The sequence below is a fragment of the Hirundo rustica genome, chromosome 6 (genome assembly GCF_015227805.2).
Source record: "Hirundo rustica isolate bHirRus1 chromosome 6, bHirRus1.pri.v3, whole genome shotgun sequence".
NCBI lineage: Eukaryota > Metazoa > Chordata > Aves > Passeriformes > Hirundinidae > Hirundo > Hirundo rustica.
The window spans coordinates 48,665,533-48,681,276 of NC_053455.1; the positions used below are offsets into that span (position 1 = coordinate 48,665,533).

At 50.8% G+C, this 15,744-nt stretch overlaps 1 protein-coding gene across 1 annotated transcript; it reads right to left on the reverse strand.

The window, feature by feature from the left end:
- Nucleotides 1-1,226: 1,226 nt before the first annotated feature.
- Nucleotides 1,227-2,695, reverse strand: PHLDA2 (pleckstrin homology like domain family A member 2). The gene is made up of 2 exons (XM_040067689.2): nucleotides 2,169-2,695; nucleotides 1,227-1,645 (listed from the first exon to the last, which is right to left on the reverse strand). Exon 1 carries the CDS (start codon nucleotides 2,599-2,601, stop codon nucleotides 2,203-2,205), a length of 399 nt encoding a protein of 132 aa, XP_039923623.1. The 5' UTR covers nucleotides 2,602-2,695; the 3' UTR covers nucleotides 1,227-1,645; nucleotides 2,169-2,202.
- Between the last annotated feature and the right edge of the window lie 13,049 nt (nucleotides 2,696-15,744).

Here is a 15,744-nt window from a genome sequence, read left to right on the forward strand (position 1 = left end):
GAGCCAGTGCCTTTGCACTGGTTTGGCCTTTCATTTCAGCTCCTGAAATGGTACCAAGAAGAATGGGGAGTAAAACACATCTGCTTTTGAGTGGTGTTTTGCTACAATAAATGCATCTCCAGCATTCTTGGCTTAGAGTGGGCACTGAGGCCAAAGGCTTTCAAATGCTGTGGCCAGAGGTTTGTGACATCCACAGCTCAGTCATGTGCAACGCTGCCTGTGCACGAGCTGCCGGCAACAAGCGAGGAGGATGCAAAGCCCCGATGTACCAGGCTGCAGTATCAGAGCCTCCCCACCGCTTCCAGAATCTGGGCCAACCCTCCTTCCAGGTTTTCTGCCCCCCTCCTCTGTACTGAGTCTCTCTTGCTCTTACTGCAGGCTTATGTAATTACATATTTTGCAACTTCCTCTAGTACAAAGGCTCCTGCAATAATTGCGCTGATATTGGGAAGGGGAAATTACCTGCTGGAAATTACCAACTTTGGAGCAAGTACTTTGTGTGCTATGCTCACAGTCCTGACTGCCAAAGTTGAGACTTGTGCTGCAGCACTGCTCTCAAGGAAGCCTAGGTTAGTGAGAATTGAGCTTCAGAGAAGAAAACTTCAGAACTTTTATCCAAAAAATCAGCTGAGTTTTTCTCCAAGCGTCTTGGTCTGGGTGCTATAGGAAAAGAGCCTGCCTCCATTTTCAGTTATCCCGGAGACATTTAACTCTGCCTAGAGACTGCAGAGATGAAGGAGGAGAGGCAAGCAAGTTTAACTTGCTTTGCTACAAAGCTGAGGAATCCATGGAGCTTTGGTGCTCCTATTCCGAAACCAAGAATCCAGTTTTGTGCCTTAGCACAGCACTAAGCTCTGGGGGCTGGGGGAGAACACAGGGCATTTGCAAAGAGCAGCATCTTCCCATGGCAGGGAGCTCCTGTGCCTTCTCCGGCTGCCCTTACTCGATTTATGGGAAAGAGCTTCTAGAGGAGCACTTCTGCAAGTTATTGTAGGCCACCTATCTCCACCACTGACCAGAACTGAACCTCAACACATTTTCCCTCCCTGGTCAGGAGACAAGGTCAAACACAAACAGGTTGTCTGGGCTTTCTCCACCCCCACTGCGCAGTCCAGGGCACCAAAAAGCCAAGCCCTACCCATTCATTTTAAGCCACTTCACCACTGCTGTATCCACAGATCTGCCTCAACAAAAGTTACTGCAGCCCAGAGTACAGTAATAAAAAGTGAACATTTCAAGTAATTTATTTGGAATGGACACATTAATGCAAAAGCAATATTAAGACCAGTAACTGCTGAAAGACATTCAACAAAATAAATACAAATATAGATACTACAAATAATTTAAACTGTGTTTAACACCACCAGTCAGTATTGAATCTTCTTTGCATCTCATAAATAGAAGATAATAGTTCACAAAGCTGTGCCACTCAAAACACGTGGACGCTTCGCTAGAAGTCCTGTACGAAAGTCTTTGGTTTTTCTTTATGCATCTCAGGCAAAGCTCAGGGCTCTTTGCTCAGCAGCCACAACGGGCTTGGAGAAAACCAAGCTGCTTCCAGCTCTCTTCTTTGCTTTCCTTCATTGGTACCCTGTCCCATTTCAGTCCAAGACACTCGATCTGGTTTATCATCCAGTGGTATGCTCTAAAGGTAGCAAGAGAATGTGGGTTAGTTAAACAGGCCAGCACAGCAAGGCACGGGGCGGGCGGGGGGGGGGGCAGGAAATGGGAGGAATGGGGGGTTTTAAAGGGGGAGAGTAAGCATTGAGCATTTATTTTCACAGATTTATTTTTTCTTAGCAGATTCTGTGAAGAAAGCACTGCCAAGTGCCATTTCATACTCCCCACCAACCCGCGTCGTCCTCTCAGCACACTGAGGAAGCCCAGCTCCCACAAAAATTCCCCGCAATGCATCGGGAAAGGGGCCAAACCCCGTGCTCTGGGTGGGACAGGGCAGTGCTCCCCGAAAGCCCTGCTCTCGGTGGGACAGGGCAGCCCGGCCCGGTTTCGGGATAGAGCGGGTCCCTCCAACCAGAAAGGCTGCGGGGAGCGAGGGGAGCCCCGCGCCCGTCCGGCTGCCCGAAGCGGAAAGTTAAATAATTTAAAAAATCAAGCGAAAAGCCCACGAAGTGCCGCGGCAACAGCGCCGAGGGGCCGGGCGGGCTCACCTGGGGCCGGGCCGGCCGGGCGGGCGGCGGCGGCTCAGGGCGCTCGGGCCAGCCGCCGCTCCTGGGTGCCCGCCGCCTGCTCCATCTCCTGGCGGCTCTTGAAGTCCTGGATGGCCCGCTTGTTCTGGAAGTCGATGAGGGCCATGGTGATGGAGGCGTTCCAGCAGCTCTGGTCCGGACACCGAAAGTCAATCTCCTTGCGGTCTTTGGTGACGATGGTGAAGTAGATGTACTTGCCCGTGCGCTCCACGCAGTCCACCTTGAGGATGGAGCCGAAGCCCAGCTCCTTGCCCTTGGCCCGCTTGTGCCCGTCGGGGAAGAGACTGAGGCTGTCCTTGGTCAGCACCACCAGCTTCTTCTTCCACAGCTGGAAAAGGCTGTCGCTCCGCTTCTCCAGCTCGCCCTCGCGGATCACCTCGGCTTGCATCTTCATCCTCGCTCCCCGGCGGTGGCTCCGGCTGCTGCTCCCACTCCTGCTCGGGCGGCGATGACTGAGCCCCGCCGCGATGGGAACAATTTATTGCAATGAATCAGCGCCGGGCGCCTTCCGGTGCCTCCCCCGGGGAGCCCGGCCCGCCGCCCCCTCCCGCCCCGCCTCCCGCCCGCCCCCCGGGTCGCGCCGCCGCCCGCGCCGCCCGTGCCCGCGGGGCTGCGGGATGGGGGCGGCGGCGGGGTCCCGGCAGACAACGGGAGGGTCCCGGAGGCTGCCCCGGAGGTGGGAAGGGGGCTGTCTCCCCCCACGGGCTGCCTCCCCGAGGGCTTGGACTCTGCTGCTGCCATATGAGGGGGCCCCAGTCCTGTCTGCCCGCTCCCCACCCCACTCTTGTTTCCTCTGCCTGTCAAGGATAGTCCCCCCCCCACCGCGGTGAGGATGGGGTCACTGTGATCTGAGACAGCCCCCTGAGCGCTCCCTGCCACTTCTCAGATCCCTAACGTGGTACAGGATGCTCCCAACACTCTGTTCCTAGGGGCCTGGATCGGGGCATCTTCACAGCAATTGGTCAGCCCTGACATCATCTCATCTGGGGCAGAGGGTTCTAAGCCAAGCCTGTGATAGGTTTCTGCCATCTCCCATGGACATCTGGTCTGAGTCCAGCCCCTGGTCACCCCAGGAGACTCAGCCAGGGCCTGACCAAGCCCACCAGCTTCATTTGAGGCCCTGCGTCCCATCTACTCTGCACCATCACCATCAGCCCTTCCTTTATCCTTTCCCAAGGGCAGCCCACCTCTCCAGTTTTACATTAACACTGCTTCCCCTTACTTTTATCCCCTGTAATCACTGGGTTTATCCCATTTTCTCCCCTCTAGCCCATTCCCTCCTCCAGGGAAGGCACCACAGTTACAGCCTGGGCAATGCCCAGCACCATGGGGAAGTCAGGAAAGGCTGTGGCAGCTGGAGGTGATATTTAAGAGGCATGTGTGAGTCTGCGGTCCCTTCCTCTTGGACACCTTTCATTTTGTCATTCCTTTACGACAGTTGACACAGGGCTGATCCAGCTTCCCAGCCATTGATGCCGCAGCCAAGGGCAGGGCTGTGCTTAATGAACTTGCTCACGCTGTTTCTCCAGCAGTGTTTGCTCAGGTATGTACCATGTGCAGCATCACCCTTTGGACTTTGAGCCCTGTTCTCCGTCGCCTTCCTTGGATGACCGGCACCTCTACAGGTGTTTGCAAGCCAAACCCCAGAGGTGAGCTTACAAAGCAAGGCCTGGCCCCTTTGAAGAGGTTGGCAGCGTTCCCGGGGATGTCGGCGGGGTCAGAAGCCCATTTCCCGGGAACAAATCAGAGCTGGAGCCAAACCCATTTCCGCTGCAAATCACTCATCTGGCCAGAGTATAGGGCCACGCTTTGCTAATTCATTGCAGCCTGCACATCTGTGGGGAGGGTCAGAAAAGAGGTGGGGGCTGTGTGATGCTCCCGGGGCTGATGAATGAGCCAGGAATGGTTTAGACTGAGCTTTTCAGGAAGGGATGGGCTGGGAATTGCTCTGGGAAGACGGCCGTGGCCGCGATCACTGCTCGTGGGGTAGGGCAGAGGCTGCAGAACATATGTGGAGCCGTGACCGGGCATGTGAAGAGCTGCAGGCTTTCCTCTGAGAGCCAGCACTGTACCTCACTTTTCAGTGATTTATTTTGTTTCAGTAAGGGGAACAGCCCAGACTGATTTACAATTAGGCTGCACATCTACACTTTCCGGGCAGATGCTGGTCTGCTCTGTAAAACCACTTTCTGACCAAAAGGATAAGAATAAAGGAGCTGGAGCCAACCAGGAGCAGAGCTGGATATTAAGCAGAAATCATTAGGATATTTTCAATCTGGCCCCAAAATGAAACAGAGAATGGTCTTTGTGCACAGGAAATGGGACACCACTTCAAAAAGAGAGGGAAAAAAAAAAAAAAAAAAAACCAAAAACAGGCAGCAAGTCAGGAGCATACAGGGAACATCTGGAAGAAGACTCCTGGTGTGGAAAGGCTGCAGGACTTGGCATGTTTGTGCACACCTTGCTTCAAAAGTTCCAGTGAAAGAACCTGAATTTTCTTTTAAGTGAAACTTGTATCTGTTGATGCAGGGTCAGGAGACCACTTTGGTCTCTGTCTTTCCGCTTTTGCTTTCATCTGGTTGATTTTTCTTGTGCATTTATCCATCATTTTGAAATATGCAAAGCCTCCACCAGCTGTCACCTCAGTAAATTTGCCTTAATGCTGGCCAAATTAGAAAACTGCTAGGAAAAAAAAAAAAAAAAGGTAGGTTCTTGCTGAACAGGGACCCTAGTTTTGAACATAAGTCCATTGTGTGAAGCCTCCACTTTTCTACCTAATATGGGTTAGTTAAGTGAATAAAAGAATAAAAAAGGAAGTCCAGTACATTAAAGTACCATAGGGTCTTTGCCATTCTGACCACGCAGAAATTCCATAAAGTAGATTTTAAAATTACATTACATTTACTGAGACAGAAAGCAAAGGTGTCTGTAGCTGAATCCAAAATGGACAGCAGAGCCAAATCATGAGCCATCTCCTACAGGAAGATTTCTCAGGAAAGAATGGAGAGCTGCAAGGAGCTGAGAGCAATCTGGTCCAGGAAACGTGGCAATAATTTACAAGTAAGTAGCACAGCCCTAATCCTAGTGCATGCTGTGGTAGCTGGTCACTGCTGATACAATTATATAGTGTTAGTTTTGCCTGAGGAAAGAAAAAATATTTATATTGCTCTATTTTTTAAATAATAAGGGTTAATAACTTAGATGAAGAGCTGACAGCAGGGTACTGGTTTCATCTCAGCACCTGGGGAGAGGGCTAAAGAGATGTGATGCAGCCCTGCATCGTACCCTGGCACCAAAGCTTGGGACGAGTGTCACAGGGTGGTGTGAGTATGTGTGGGTAGTGGATGGCTTTGATAATTAAGGGCCACGACCAAGCTGCAGCTAATGGGAGTTTTGGGTGATTGCAGCTCAGATGCTGCTGCTGTCTCTGTCCAAGCTGGGGCTGGCAGCTGGGAGGAACCTGTCACTCCCTTTAGTTTGGGTTTAGTTCTTTAGTTGTGTTACCAGTGAGAGAAAGAGAAGGGATTTTTTTTCTTGCAACCCAGCACGCCAATCACTATGCCTCGACAGTGTGTGAGCTCCCAAACACAATTACCATGGCTGCCTTTAATATAAAGTTATCTGACCCTACCCTGCCCCCAGATACGGGACATCTCCAGGAATCTCAAAATTTAGCAATTTGTCTCTGTTCTTAGAAAGAGGGGGAAATAACACAGTGGGGAGTGTGAACCAGAGGAAGGTGATGGGAAGCAGACTGACATTCAGTCACAGGAGCCTTGTCCCACATGGCCCTTTCCCTCTTCCCACACTTGCCAGGCGTGCTGACACGACCCTCTGCTTTTCCCCAAAGCAATTTCCAGTCCACTAGGGGCATTTTTAAAAGCTTGAATGGCCATTTGGCATGGAAGAGTGGCTTCATCCCCCTCCCAGGAGAAGGGACGAGCATTCAGCCGCTGAGGGGGGGCTCTTGTACACGTGCATGTGTGTGTGTTATGTAGAAGGATTTTTTAATGGGTGTGGGATGGGATGGCCTCACTCAGCCTCGATTGATGAGCTGGTGGCGCCAGCTATTGCAGGCTGCATTGATGGCTCTGCCATGACACGTCTCTGAAGTAGGTGCCTGTTCCAGAGGTGGGATTTGATCAACATTTCCAAGTATGAGGTGTCATGTACCCTGCTGCTGGCAACACTGGGTTGCCATAGCTATGTGAGTCATGGTAACAAAGCACAGCAGCTAGGCAGGCACTGCCGGGAGCTTCAAGGTCAAGGATGAGGATGCATAGGGATCACACTGAGGAAAAATGCCAAAAAAAAGGGGGGGGGTTTCTCAATTTAACTCCACAGGCAGCTCTCCCCACGTGCACATCAGTAGGATCTGCTGCCCTTTTTGTGGGATTTAGCCATGCATTTATTCCACTAAGGCATCCAGCTGGCCCCAACATTGCATCCCTCTCCCAAAAGATGCAGGAGCTCCTGCTGCAGCTATTAGCCATTACAGGGTACTGGCATTTCTGCAGCTGTCTTGGGTTTATTCCCATTGTCCCTCTGTAATCCTGGAGATGTGCATCTCCTCTCCCAGGGGTCTGTCCAGGGAGAAGGACCCCTAACTTTGCTGGCATTAATGCAGGCTTCTCAGCGGCAGAGGGAAGTGGAGACTGAAGGCTGTAAAATTGCTTTTATTATAATGACTTCAACATGACATCTGTAGGGGAAAAGCTGGTTTACAGGAGTGACATTGTAATCCTGGCAGCTGAAGTCGATTAGTAACAGAGAAACACATGGTCTTGCATTGCAAATTGTTGTCCTCCATGTTTACATCAGGGCATAGCTGTATCCACTGGCACTTCTAGCTGGAGCTGGGTATAGTGACCACTGGGTCTCCTAAGAAACTTGAACTCAAAAAACCCTAAATAGCTGTAAACTAAAAGTGTGGGTTGTTACTGGGGAAAGTCAGTGATAAGCAGTGCTTTTTTTATGTTTTTCCCATTTTATTTCATTTTTTCACATCTTTATACTCTTTAAAATGTTTGGGTGGTTTGGTTTGGTTTTTCTCTAGACCTTTCCAGAGTATCTCTGGAAAGTTTTTGACTATAGTTCCTTATTATTCTCTTCCTTGAGAAATGTCCTGGGACAAATTGGTGCCATTGGGTCCCTCCAAACTCCACTGGTGAGGTGGGTGCCAGTCCCTGTGTGGGCAGGACTTCCTGGAGAGGCGTGGAGCTCATCAGGGCCAGCTGCCCACAATGGAGATGTCCTGGGAGGGGGCTCAGTCTCCCTTGGGGGTGTTCAGGTCTTCCCATGAACAGAGGGAGCTCGGGTACATCACTCTAGAATAGCCAAGCTCAGGTGAAGATGCTCTTCTCTTAGGGGCAGTTCACTTGGAAAAGTCCCAGCCAGGGGGTTGAAGACCACCAAGGCTGCTTGTCAGGTGATTACAGTAAATGATACACAGCAAGGCTGGAGCTTTTGGGTTAATTTAAACAAGGGCATCAGAGGAAGCATCTTTGCTCAATCTGTGAGATCTTTTTTTCGTACCATACGCAAGCTATGGATTAATCAGCAATAGCATGTAGCCCAGCTTGCTCAATTTACTAATATTTATCTGACTAAGACTCTTTTTTCCTGAGAAGCTTGAAATGTCTCATCCCACTGAGTCAGTGTGTTACCATTACATGTTGTAAACTGCTGCAGACAGTCATGGAGCAGTTGTGAGGGGCTGGGAAGAAAATGTCATTTCCCATCAGCCGGTCCTTAGCTGCGCTCTGCAGCAGACAGCCAAATAAGGGTGGGAATGTGCCAAATCAAACCTGCTTAGGAGGACTCCAGGCACTTAAGTTCCATTTTGGGATTAAAATCTTGGGGAAGAGGGGCTGTTTTGCTCTGTCTCATCCCAGCAGCCTGGACATGACTGTGTGTGTTGTGTGTTCCCCACTCTTGGATGCTGTGTAGGTGTTTAGTTTGGTTATTAAAATAAAAATGGTAAAAGAAGTCTTGTGTTATCTGGTCTTTTGAGCCTTTGGTGCCCCTTCCTCTTGGCCCAATTTCAAGCCCATTTGGCGGACATACAACAGGTAAAAAGTTGCTGCAAGATGCCTGTGTGGCTTCACCCGGTTTGGAGTAGCCTGGATGCATCTTCATGCAGGTGAGGAAGGTGTTGGCCCCACAGTTTGGGTTTGGTCCAGGACTAGCGTTTAGATGCTGGTAGACCTTGATACAGCCTGTTCCCTCAACTGTCTTCACAAAGCAGCTTGCTGAGCATCATGAGGAGATTCATTAATACCCTGAGGTGTCAGTGGGGAGGACAGAACCCCATTGCAGGACCACCGTGGGACCATGGTGACTCAGTACTTCCCTTCTGCCAAGGGAATGGAAAGCCCCGCCGGTGGCTTGCCAAGTGCTGCCCTGAACTATGAGATTATTTACTGACCCCTCTGAATGCTGTCAACATTTTCCCATGTCCAGGGAGCTCAGGAGATGGTTTAGGCTACAGTTCACAGTTTTAAAATGACAAGACATTCCCCGCTGAAGCATTCAACTTCTCAACTAAATCTGTTGGGACAAATATTTGGAATATCTTTATTTTCAGCAGCAATAATAAACATCTGAGACCTCAGCCTGGGCTGACACTGATGAGGTCTTTGCATAGGAAGTCCCTGGTGATTTCAGCTCATGCCATTCAGCCTGACATTGCCTGCCTGCTGCCAGCCAGCCTTTTCTTACCCCGCTGTGCTTTTACCAGAGATTGTGAAGGGCCAGGCTTTGCAGAAATATGCTGACATTGCATACTGAAGGTCACTGCTCCACATTACCTGTCCTTTTGAAATCTGCTAAGATCCAGGAAGTGGCTTTTACCCATCTTTGTCCCGTCTCTTTCCGTGTGTGGAGGCTGTGGCAGGTTCAGCACTGACAAGTGCCGGGATGTCCTGTGTCACACTGGCGTCAGCGTGACCCATGTCCTCACTTGGCTGTCCTGGCAGCACAAGACTGAGCTCCCTGCTTGGCGCATCCTCCTGCCCCGCATTCTGATTTGGCCGGTTTTATTTTGAGTGTATAAACTTTTAGAGTAAACACGGAAAAGGATAGCAGGACTGCCTAACCACAACATCAGCAAACTTCAGGGAGTTGGGGGGAATATAAGGTCATGGTACTGTTCAGCTTTGGAATGTTTCCTGTCTCCACAAGGGCTAGGAAGACATCAAAAAGAAACTCCTCCAGTGCATCATTCCCAGAAGTGGCCAGGGCCAGGCTGTGGGAAGCAGCTGGAGGGGAAAGAGCATCCTTTCCCTCCTGGACAGCTGGGGGGCTGTGTGGCAGGCCAGGTGGTAGAGCTGATATTGTGTTTCGCATTGTGCTTTGGCTGCCAGTTTTTCTTTCTGAAGCCAGGACACTGCACTGTGGCAGGTGTGAAGGGAAGCACTTAGATGAAGGTTTAGGATTTTTTCCTCTCTGTCCTCTCCTGAGGCTTTTACCTCCTTGCCAGTGTTTCCACTGCTGTGATCTTCACCTGCTACCATTACCCTGCTGCTCCCCCACCATACCTGTGCCCATGGCCAGGTTTCTGTTGGTGCAGCCAGTGGGAGCTGAGGATGCTCTGTTGCCTGGTTGGCTGTGCTCAGGAAGGTTGCAGGGAAACAGGTGTCTCATAGGTGGATTAAAATGCAGGAAATCTCTAGGCACCAGCTTCAGGTCCTTCAGTGGCATCTGAACACCATGGGGGAGAAAAAAATCCCCCAAACATTGGATAAAATAAAGAATGGAAATTGGCAATGTATATTTTTCCAGTTCTGATTGGTTTTCCTAGATCTCACCCATCACTGATTTGTCTCTCCACTCCTACCACCAAATGAAGGGTTTGGGGTGAGTTCAGCAGTCCTGAGGTGTGGATGTCGGTGTTTATAAACTCCACGTGCCTCCCAATTTGTACCTGTTCTTTGCCTTGTGCAGTGGGGGATAAAAAGAGTCCACTTGCTGCTCGAGTTAATATTTACCAATGGGGCTAAAATGTAAAAGTCAAACGTACTTCTTTCTTGCCAGTTACTCAGTCCATCTCCTGCTGAAACACCTGACCCCACCTGGGCAAATATTTGCAATGAGTAGCTCTGAGCATGTCCCACCAGGCAGAGAGCTGGGCCTGGGCAAGCATCAGTGATGCTGTTATTCTCCTCCTGGTGGTCCCTGTGCTGCTCAGCTGAGCCAGGAGGTGTGAAAGGGAAATCTTAAGCCATAAAAAACTGAGGATTAGATTTTTTTTTTTTTTTTTTTTTTTTTTTTTTTTTTTTTTTTTTTTTTTTTCTGCTCTGTTCGAGAAACTACAATTTGGTGGCAGGGAGCAATGGGCTTGAGGAAACCTCCGTGTGTTTTGCGGAGGGAGGAAAAAGCCAGTGTTTCAGGAGATGGGTTTGAGCCTGGCAGCCTGGTGGCTCTGGGCGGTGAGAGAGCCCAGTGACTGAGCCTTTACGAGTGGAAAAAAAGATGAAGTGAGGAAGTTTGTGATAAAGCAGGGAAGCAGTTAAGAGCAGGAAATGAGGGTTCTTGGCACAAAACCTTGGCCAGGCTCTGCTCCCCCAGGATGAGCGAAAAATAGATTTCCCTGGAGGCAGGGCAGCCCAGGTTAAAGCCCTGGAATGATGAGCCAGAGGGATGCACCCATGACACAGAGGATCAGGGGGGAGCAGGACAGAGATATTATGCTCAGCCAAGGGCATCCTACTGCTTTATCTGGGGCAGTTTTGTTCCCCTTCCCCAGGGGTTTCCCCTGGAACCTGGCTCCCATACTTTCCCCTTTACACATCCTCTGTCAGCTCAATGGGGCTCTATCCCAGCCTTTGGTACAGCTGCAGGGGTGGGGAGGAAGTTATTTGCATGGATCTGAAAGCTCAGGACCTCCCTAACACTGATAATACTGTGATAGCTTAAAACACAGAAACCCCTTTCCTGTGGGGTAATTGCTGAGAGCTGGCTGGGACATACATCGCAAAATCTTAGCTTTTAATCCCAAATTAGAGGTGTCCTTTAGAAGAGGGGTCCTTCCTTTGATCAAGGACAGGTGGCACTGACTAGCATTTATCACCCAGGATGGGTTTATCTGAGCTTCTTTGGAGGTGTTGTAACCAGGGTTGCTACAGCAGGGATAAACTGCTTTAAATTCCTTGTTTCCTCAATCCATTTATTGGCTATTGGACATCTGAACTGCAGAGTCCTGCTGGCCTTTGGAGCCTGGAAATAACCTCCAAATGGAGCAAAAGGAGTTGAATGGCTTGGCAGGCAGCCAAGATGACTAAGTCATTCTTCCAGCCTTGCTGGAGCAGGAGTCAGGCATGGAACCGGATACGTTTCCCATAATTGGAAAACCCCTGGTCAGAACTGCGGGATTCGTAGCTGCATAAAAGCCATTTTGAGTGGCCGGAGAGGCCATGGGCTGGGCAGGGCACTCCAGAAGGGAGATGCATGTCCATGACTATGCCTGTTTGCAAAAGCAGTAACCAAAGGACACAAATAGCAAATCACACGTTTGGCCCAAATACTGGAAAACGAGGCTGGAGTTTCCGACAGACACTGCCAGCCCCCTTTCATTGCCAAGACCTTTCTAAAAGCCTTTTCGGACTCCCACAGTCACATCTCCACCCTTAACTTTCCTCATGGGACCTTGAAGTGAGAAGCTATGTGAGAGCAGAAGGAAAAATGTTTGATTTCAGTAAGTACACCTCCTTTCTTCCTGCCGTGAGGGACAGAACTTATCTGTGGCACTTCAGCAACACGTGGCAACAGACAAGCGCCCTGTGGGAGCCGTGTGGGTGCTTCAGCACCCACAGATCATTTAACCACCCATTTAGCCACCCTGTCGGTGCCACTTGGCCCATGGCACCCCTGAAACCCATCATCACCACGGGATGCTGCTGGGAAATGGGCAATGGAAGAAGAAAACCAGCACTCCCTGGGATGGTCCCTTGGGCAGAGGTGTCCATGGCACTGGGATTTTTGGCTCTGGCTGGTCTCTGAGCACATTTCTTTGCACCCAGCCCAGCCCACAGCCTCTCCCATGGCTGATAAGGAGCTTGACCTTTATCTTTGGTGACTCATGGCTGCTCCTGTTTCACTTGCCTGTCAAGGGCCGGTTGCCTCCTCCATGGGAAAACTCTCTGAGTGTTGACCAGGGGCAGGAGAAGCACAACTACACCTGCAGCCAGAAATCCCCTTTAGTCACAGCCATTCCACCACTTATCATCCCTTGGTGCCTCACTCACTGCTTCTGCTGCTCCTCTCATGGTGTGAAGCCAGGCTGCAACAGTGATGACTGCTCACAGATGAGGATGGGGTTGGGGATGAGGATGAGGCTGCCTCAAGGGAAGGTCACCCTGCTCCCCAGCCTGAACTGCAGGAAGGCAGTTTTCATTCTCCACAAGCAGTTCCTGCATGTCATCTTGGATCAAGATTTCTCATCCAGCAGTAATGAGGGAAGAAAGGGGGGATAAGGCCTTCATCTTGTGAGAAAGCTGGGTACTGGGATGGAGAAGCAGCTATTCCTGTGGGAGCAGACTGCCTTTCTCTGGGAGATAACCGGTTGTGGTCACTGTAAAGCAGTCTCCTCCACAAACCGTGCTGTGATCGATGACTGCTGCGGGTAGCAAGGGCAATGAGCTTTTGTCGAGCATCTGGGACCCCAGGGCAAAGGAAGTGGGAAGGCAGGGAGGAGGTTTGTACTTGTAGGGGGCTGGCAGGGAGCCTGCACCGGAATCTCAGCCCCGACCTTCAAAGGGAGGAGGCTGCTGGCTCAGTGCTGATTGTCCCAGCTCCCACCTCGATGTTTAAAAAGGCAGGTTTCATCTCTCCCTGGTTAAAGGCGGCCTCGTTCTCCCATCTGGCGTGGGGCTGGGGCGGCTGGCCGGCAGCAGGGGTGACTCAGCCTGCCCACGCAGCAGCCGCCAGCCAGCTCCAGCTATATTTGATGAGCAGGTGGACTGATCGTTGCTCACAAAGACCTTGGACCTTGCCCTCTTTCCCTTTTCTTCCCTTTTCTTCCGCCCTTGTCCTCCCCGGAGCTGCACGCTGCGAAGTGGCACGGGCCATAGTGCCACTGGCCACCTTCCTGCCTGCGGCTGCTGTTCGGCGGGCACCGGTGCCCGCGGGCATCCCGGCCATGCCCATCCAGCAGCTCGGTGGTCCCGGGGCCACCTGGCCCCGTAAGCCAAGGGCAAGCCCGGCAGTGGCGGCTGGGGCGGAGGGAACGCCGAAGGCGCAGTGCCGCCGCCGAGCCGCCAGCTTTTCTTAATGATTTTTTATCTCTGTCGAGGGGAAGTTGTAAAGCGATTATGTTTTATTGAAACACGATGAGGAAGGACATCCCAGCACATGAAACCAAGTCAAGGCCAAAGCTCCGGCTTCCTGGCTGCCAGGGAGAGCAATAAAACACAGAGACAGCCAGCAGCTCGGGCCCTGCAATTATCACTGCTTCCCAAGGGAGATTTCTACCACGTGCCTCCATTTTTTTCCTCTCCAGTCATGCTTTAGCACAGCCAGACAAGGTGGTGTCTACAGGAAAAATTAACACCTGAGCTGGGTGGGTCAGTCCCACCTTGGTGCTCACTGTGTGGGATCATCATAGCGAAGGTGTTTCTATCACAGGGCAGCTGCCTACTGCTTGGTATAAAATAAAATAAAATAAAATAAAATAAAATAAAATAAAATAAAATAAAATAAAATAAAATAAAATAAAATAAAATAAAATAAAATATATAAAATCCCAGTTGTGGCTGTATTTTAGCTTTCAGACACTCATCCCACCCAGCGGCTCCTCCTGCCAACAAGAACCCAGTACTTTATCCAGGAGGTGTTTTTGGCTGCTGCACTGTGTGGGGAGGGCTTGGTTTGGCTTCGCAGGGCTTTTTGAGGTTAGGTTGGTTTGGGTTCTTTTGTTTTGTTTTCAGCTATTTGCTGCCCTTTTAATCTGCTTGCTCTGGAAAAGAAAAAGAAAAAAAAAAAAAAAAAGAAAAAAAAAGAAAAAAAAAAAAGAAAAGTGAGAGAGAGAGATAGAGAGAGAGAGAGAAAAAAAAAAAAAAAAAAAAAAAAGGCTGATTGCAGCTGATTGCAGCTTGCCTGGGGGTGCCGGGGCAAGATCTACAATTGCCACCAGCGTGGCTGGGAGGCATCTGGCTTTTAGCCCAGCGCCCCCATTAAGCCCTCCCAGACCAGGGGGATGAGGGAGGAGGCCGCCAAAACCCTACTGCGCCGTACTCAGCTATCTCCCTTTGTGCCACTGACAAGCTCGAAGGGAGTCGGTCCCCCTCCCCTACACCAACAGCCACTTTAATTAAAAATTGAAATCATGTAATTGCCTGTTCATTAAAGCCAATTAAAGCCCGGCTGACAAGGGAGGAGGCGGCACATTTTGCAACTTGCCGCGGAGATGAGAAAGCGCGCACCGCAATTACGGTGCGTGTTTGCGCTGCCTTCCCCCAACGTCTTCATCAGGGCTGTCTTTGAAATGGGACCCGCAGTGAGATGGAGCCGGCGGGCTGCTCGCACCCAGCAAAGCCCGCGCACTGGTCGGGCTGGGTGCCGAGAGGCTGCGGTGGGAAAGGGAGGCCGGGCTGCCTCCTCTCCTGCCTCCTCCTGCTCTGCGTCCGCAGATGAGGCCGGGCGTGGAGGAAGGATGCTCAGGGGAGAGCAAGACTGGGGGGCAGCATTCCTTGTGCCAGGTTGTGCCAGGGGTTTGCTGGAGCTGGATGACTACTGCAGCTCTGCATTTCGGTCTCCATCTCCCAGAGGTGCTTCAAAGTCACGGGTGGCTCTTTTCCAGGGCAAAGCACCCACATTGAGTGATCCTCACCCCTGCTTGGATTTGGGAACGGTGCTGACCTCACACTGTGAGGTGGGGTGAATGTGTAGAGTGCCGCTCGTTTGCTCTCCTCAGCCATAACAGCAGACAGTTCCTAGGGGTTTGGTCCCAGGGTATTTATTGGCAGCCTCTTTGGCCTCGCTGGAGGAAAAGGACTGAAACACCTGCTCCCCAAAAGGCACAAGATGAAGCTGGAGGTGGAGTGAAAGAGGGATCCATCCCCTCTTCTCTTTGGCCAGGAGATCCCCAAACCAGCCAGGCCATCTCTTTGACCGCAGGAGTTCCCAGCCAAAGCAGCTCCACCGAGTGCAGAGCGGAACACACGTGGAATGCTGTGGTGTTGCTGCTCCAGATGCCAGCTCCCTGATTTTCCCTCATGCTGCCCAGCTTTGAAACGCCTGAGCAAGCAGCCCTTGCAAACACTTTATTGCACACACGCACTTGCCTACGTTTTGACCTGAACTGTGCTTACTAACCCTTTTTTTTTTTTTTTTTTTTTTTGTGTGTAATAACAGTTCACTGTTCTTTGTAGGCAATCTGTCTTCAAAGATCTCCTTTTTGATCTTTTCATAGGCTAAGCAACAATTCAGCCTATATAAATCTCAGATTGAAAGTACATAATTTGTTTTTCCCTGATTTTTTGAAGCGGTAAGAGATGAAACGGCTCAGGGGAATGTCAGCAGCAGTTATATCTTAATTGTT

Excerpts from the sequence above, each read along its gene's own strand:
- PHLDA2 (XM_040067689.2), bottom strand. The coding sequence starts at position 2,601 with ATGAAGATGCAAGCCGAGGTGATCCGCGAGGGCGAGCTGGAGAAGCGG.